The sequence below is a fragment of the Solanum dulcamara genome, chromosome 12, assembly GCF_947179165.1.
Source record: "Solanum dulcamara chromosome 12, daSolDulc1.2, whole genome shotgun sequence".
NCBI classification, from domain to species: Eukaryota; Viridiplantae; Streptophyta; class Magnoliopsida; order Solanales; family Solanaceae; genus Solanum; species Solanum dulcamara.
This window is the reverse complement of record NC_077248.1, coordinates 62,867,114-62,873,147: the sequence shown is the minus strand read 5'-3', so window position 1 is coordinate 62,873,147 and position 6,034 is coordinate 62,867,114. Positions and strand designations below refer to the sequence as shown.

The 6,034-nt window shown below is 32.4% G+C and overlaps 1 protein-coding gene across 1 annotated transcript; it reads left to right on the top strand.

Annotated features, from left to right (window-relative positions):
- Positions 1-5,079: 5,079 nt before the first annotated feature.
- LOC129875832 (uncharacterized) lies at positions 5,080-5,697 on the top strand. The gene has a single exon (XM_055951058.1). It carries the CDS (start codon positions 5,080-5,082, stop codon positions 5,695-5,697), a length of 618 nt encoding a protein of 205 aa, XP_055807033.1.
- The last annotated feature ends 337 nt before the right edge of the window (positions 5,698-6,034 follow it).

Sequence of the window (6,034 nt, the reverse complement as noted above, 5' to 3'; positions counted from 1 at the left end):
AATATATACAGAAATGACATATTAAAATTATAAAATCCTACGAGCATGATTTCTATACAAAATGGTATGTCGAGAATTAGTTGTTACATCCCATGATTTCTAAATTGTTAAAAATGTACAACATCACACTAAGTAAGACATGATTTTAAACGACAAAGATAATTTTAATCTATAAGCATGATTTCTACATAAAACAACATTCTTAAAATATGTATATATATTTTTTACATCTAATTGACATGTTGAAATTATTATTAGGTCTTATAAACATGGTTTCTATAAAATTTCGAAAATGTTTATTAAAAACTCAAAAGTATTATTCTATCTAAAAACTGCAAATACTTTATTTAATCGTGTGGATGTGATCTTCTCGTATGAATTTAATATATATTGAAATATTAAGTAAATCCAATAGGCATGATTTTAGATAAACATACATAGTCTAATGTAAACTTGATTATTTAAACTATTTAATTAATAACATGAGTTGGTGATTTTAAATTATTGGCATAGTAACTTTAGGTGATTTTTCCGATTAGCTAGACAAATACCTATAGAAACGATATTCAAACCCAAACTTAGATTTTAGTCTAAGAGTTAGGTAACCACATTGTTTTAATAACTACGATCAATCAATCAACACTTATAAGCAAATACACACAAATTATGACAAAGTAAAATAAACAAGTAGCACGTTAGTTCCCCTCCCCCCTTAGACAGTCCCCAAATAATTTCATTATATAGTATTTACAAATTATTACAACCTAACAAAAATAAAGAAAAGTAAATAGAAATAATATGAATAGACAAAGATGTGAAATGTAGTAGCTTCTCTGACCCAAGCGAAAGCTTCGCATCTCAAACTTTGAAGTTCAAATCCTGCTAAACTATGAAGAAGATACAAAGCAGTATGCGAATAATATAGGGATACATCATAATGATAATTATATTTCAACAGAATAAACATACAAGGCAAAAAATATTTTTTTTAAAAAAAATAGTAAACTAATGTATGAAGAGAGGTTGGAGACTAACATGGATACTTTAGTTATGAAGAGAAAAAGTCAAAATCTGAAAATCGATGCTCAATGCTAGAAATAGAATATCAAGTGTACAAGGAAACTTTTTTTTTTGTTTTCTGTTTGATATTTTAAAACTTGTAAAGTAAAAAAAAATATTTTCTTTCTTTTCTTTCCACTCTCCCTCTACTCTTGTCTCTCTTGTGTTTTTGTTTTATCTCTGTCTTTATAGGCATTGATGACAGACAATCTCATCAACCAAGACAATTGGCCAAATCCCTTTTTATTCAAAAGATTTCAAAAAAAAGATAGATAAAACAAACAACTTTTCAAGATCCCCTAAAACCACTCAAAAGGTGTTTTATTCCAAGATAGTGGAGCATTAACTTTAAAGTGGTGGGACATTAAAATTATTTAAAGTAGTATATAATAACTTTATTTCAAACTTTTATAAAAAGACAAAATTAATTATGATAAATACAAAAAATGATCATAGCATATTAGCAAATCTTTTAAAAAAATATTAGTTACTATAATTATTTCAATTAATAAATTATGTCACGATCAGTAAAACATTAAACCTTCTTCCGAAATTCCGAAAGCAAATCATCAAGTTATTAAATTGACCTCCAAATTAACGAATATGCATTTAAACAATGGCAAATGATAACAACCTTACCATAAAAATCATCAGCTATACTTATCCATAATTAAATACAAAAATGTAAATATAGACCGAAAACACCAATGCAAACATGTATAATAATCTTCATTTCTAAGAAATAAATAAACACCTAAAAACGAATCTACATTTTGTGTATAGTTAAAATATGAGCTTATGAACATGAATGAGAACAAGAACAAGAGCAAAACAACATAGTATGCTTTATAATCTTAATCGATTATTACTGAACGAAAATCTTTGAATCTTGAGTTTGTCAAATCATTTGAAGTAGACAATCAACCCAATATTTGTTTTGAAAATAAAAATCTATAAACAGAGTCTAACATGAGAAAGATCTAAATCATCCAAACAAGGAACTTATCAAGAACTTAGAATACAAAATATAATCAAACCAACATATACACAACAATCATATGAAATTTAGATTTACAAGAAACATAACATATACATATAGTAAAGTTTAAATACAACCACACCAACATATACACAATAATCCTATGAAATTTTTATTTTTTGCAAGAAACATAACATATATATCTATATACACATATAATGACATAAAATTTAAATGCAACCATACCAATATATACACAATTTTAGATTTGCAAGAAACATAACATAATATATATATATATAAATGTAAAATGAAACCATACCAAGACGGATCTATGAAGATCCGTTTTCGATTTATCGTCTTGTTCGTTTAGCAACGACACTAGAAGAGATCGTCGTCACTGGTTGGAGGCTGCTGGTGGCGCAAGCTCGTTGATTGCAGCGGATTGAGGAGCTGTTGCATCGCGGAGGAGCTGCTGGTTCACAGCTTACCATCGATGGCTGCTGCTGTTGCAGCGATGGAGAAGCTTAGCTGCGCATAGTGTTGTTGCAGCTGACTGTTGCGCGTCACTGCAGTTTGACGTCGCGGCGTGTCATCGGCTGCTGCGGTGTGTTCTCCGACGGCGTCGTGGTGGTGAGAGGAGAAGATAAGGGGAGGTACGGCAGTCTTCTTCTCTTCTTGAGAAGAAGATGACCCCCAAAAAAATAAAAAAGCCCAGTTTTCTTAGGGTTGCTATTTAGTAATTAGAAATAGGAAACTAATCTTAGCCGTTCATCAATTTTGATGAGCGGTTAGGATTAGATCTTGACATTTGATAAAGATAGGATGGATGGATATGATTAAAAGATGGATTGAAGATTTAAATTTGGGTTAGTCAGTATAGATTAAAATTAAAATAGATTGAATAAAATGACTATGCTTAAAATTAAATGGAGAAAAATTGATCTTTTCTCTCTCCTTTGAAGCAATTCCAAACAGCAGCCACTGGCCGGAATGGCCGAAACAATCGGGGGATGGCCTCCTCCGGTAACTCAAAATACAAACAATACTCTAACCAAATATCCTGCAATACTACACAGTGATAACTCTAAAGGCAATACTCAAAATCAAACATATGCCAATCTTTTCAAACCCACAAATCTGGATACACATCCGGTCAAAATACCATCAAAACAAGTTTCCTACATCAATGGGGAACCATATCTTGCTTGGAAATCCAATGAGATACAACAAATGATAGAAAAGGAGAAACTACAATATGCAATAGTAGGTAAGTTCTCATATGACAATATTGATATTAAAGAACTAAGGAGGATAATTCCAATGCAGTGTGGAATTAAAGGAGTACCAATCATAGGACTGCTTGATGAAAGACATATTCTGATTCGGCTAAATTTTCTAGAAGACTATGTGAAAATGATGTCTACACCTGTCTACTATCTAAAAGTACATGACAGATATTGCCAAATGAGGTATTTCATATGGAATCCATGGTTCAATCCAAAGGAAGAAACCTCAAGTGCTGTAGCATGGATTAGCTTTCCGGAACTGCCTCCAAATTTTTTTGTCAAAGAGGCTGTCTTTTCAATAGCAACTGCAGTTGGAAAACCGCTAACGATGGATTTGGAAACAGCAAACAAGACAAGGACAAGTTGTGCAAGAATCAAAGTTGAAGTCGATTTATTAGCAACATTACCAAAAAGGATTAACATTGCTGAAGAGGATGAATCAGGAATAATAAAATCGAAATGGGTAAGGATAAATTATGATTACTTACCAAAATATTGCAAACACTGTAGACTTCAAGGTCATGAGGAAAAGGAATGTAGAATTCTTAATCCTGAATTAGCAAAACATTCTAGAGAAGATCTCCGAAAAGAAAACATAGAAGATACAACCACAGAAACACAAAATAAAGAAGTCAGCCAAGGAAGAAGGGGATGGTACAATACTGGAAAGCAAGAATGGATGCAAAGGAGAAGCAAATACAAAAAGGATAAATCAGGAATCATTATTGGGGAAGTGAGTCCAGTACAAAAAAACAATGAAGGAATCATGACAAATACCAATACATTTGCAATACTGGAAGAGACCTCAGAAAATCATGATAATACAAATAAAGAACAAATGCCACAAGAAGATACTAGAACATGGATTGAGAAGAGCTTTTATACTAATAAAAGTATAACAAAGGACACAGACAATAACACAAAGACTGCAGAACAACCACAAGAAGACAACATTATATTTGGAGAAGAGAACCATAACAGTCACATAAGAACAAGAATAGAGATTATCTTACCCGAGGAAATACACAGACGGACTCCAAATAGAGAACTTCAATCAAAAATTGCAACCTCAAATCTTCAAGAGCAGGAGAATAAACAAAAGAGCGTGAGCAAAAATCAATACAGTGCATCCAGTAGCAAGACAACAGCCACAAGCAGAGGGGAACATATAGTTTCTGATGCACAAGTTAACATGGTGAAATTTCAGACCCCAGATCTAAATCAAATAGGACAGGGAAAGGATAATAATAATCATAACAAAGACTTGAATTCAAAAGGAAGCCACAACTGGTGGGAGGTGGGGAGACAAATTGAAGATCAGCAGCAAGGAAATAATGAAACAAACAGGGAAAATGAGGAAACAAATGAAGAAAGAACAGAACAGGTAAGGGAAAGTCAAGATCTTAATATGGTGCAACATGAATATGACATATCAACAATATCAAAACTGAATATGGAAAGGGGTAGCAAGGATTTAAATGAACATACCTTGGAGCACAATATTGAAGCAGCTATTAGAGCAGGAGATATCTCACCAAAATATCTACAAAAAGGAGGAAAAGAAAAAAGAAAGATATCAAGAGAAACAAGTGTCCCACCTGGGGGTGGAGTCCATACTAGACGACAAATTAATAAACTGAATAAATCATGATGAATGCTCTGATATGGAATATTAGATCAGTCAATACCAAAGAAGATTTTACAAGGTTGATAAAAATAAATCAAAAATATCATTTTGGATTTATAGGGTTAATGGAACCTTTTCAAGACTCAGACAAGATAGAGGAATATAGAAGAAGACTGGGTATAGAACAAGCAATGGCTAATATATCCGGTAAAATTTGGGCTTTTGTGGAAGATATATTTGACTTCTATGTAATAATGGACCATCAACAGCATTTAACTATTAAATTAAGAATTAGAGGAAGTCAAGAGGAGATGCTAGTATCACTAGTGTATGCAAAGTGTACTCAATATGAAAGAATGGAGCTGTGGGAATCAATGGAGGATTTATCTACCTCAGTTAATATTCCATGGATGATTGGGGGTGATTTTAATGCAATCACTTCAGAAGAAGAGAAATTTGGAGGCCTTCCAGCAACCATCAAGGAAATTATGGACTTTAGAGGCTGCATTCAAAACTGTGGAATATCAGACTTGGGATATAGTGGCAACAAATTTACTTGGTGGAATGGACAAAATGGTGAGGACTGTATTTTCAAGAGATTGGATAGATGTTTGGGTAATCAACTGTTACAAATAAAATACCCTAGTATTGATATCAAACATCTGATCAGGAGTGGTTCAGATCATGCTCATATGTTAATCTCTTACACTGGAGATAATAGAAGCATAAAAAAAACCGTTTAAATTTTTGAACTTATGGGTAAAACAGGAAGGATTTATGGAGATAATTAGACAAAATTGGACAGCAGAATTTATGGCAAACCCTTTCATACTTTTTCATCATAAATTGAAAAAAGTAAAAGCAGCTCTGGCACAATGGAGTAAGACAACCTTCGGAAACATATTTCATGAAATTGAAACTCTTGAAGAGATTATTAAAGTAAAGGAGAATCAATTTCAAAAATTTCCAACCCCTACTAACAGACAGGAGTTGCATAAAGTCCAGGAAGATTTAAACAAGTATCTACATATAGAAGAAGAATTCTAAAAACAGAAAGCTGGGATGCAATGGTTTAAGGAT

Coding starts and splice junctions, on each gene's coding strand:
- LOC129875832 (XM_055951058.1), top strand. CDS start 5,080: ATGGAACCTTTTCAAGACTCAGACAAGATAGAGGAATATAGAAGAAGA.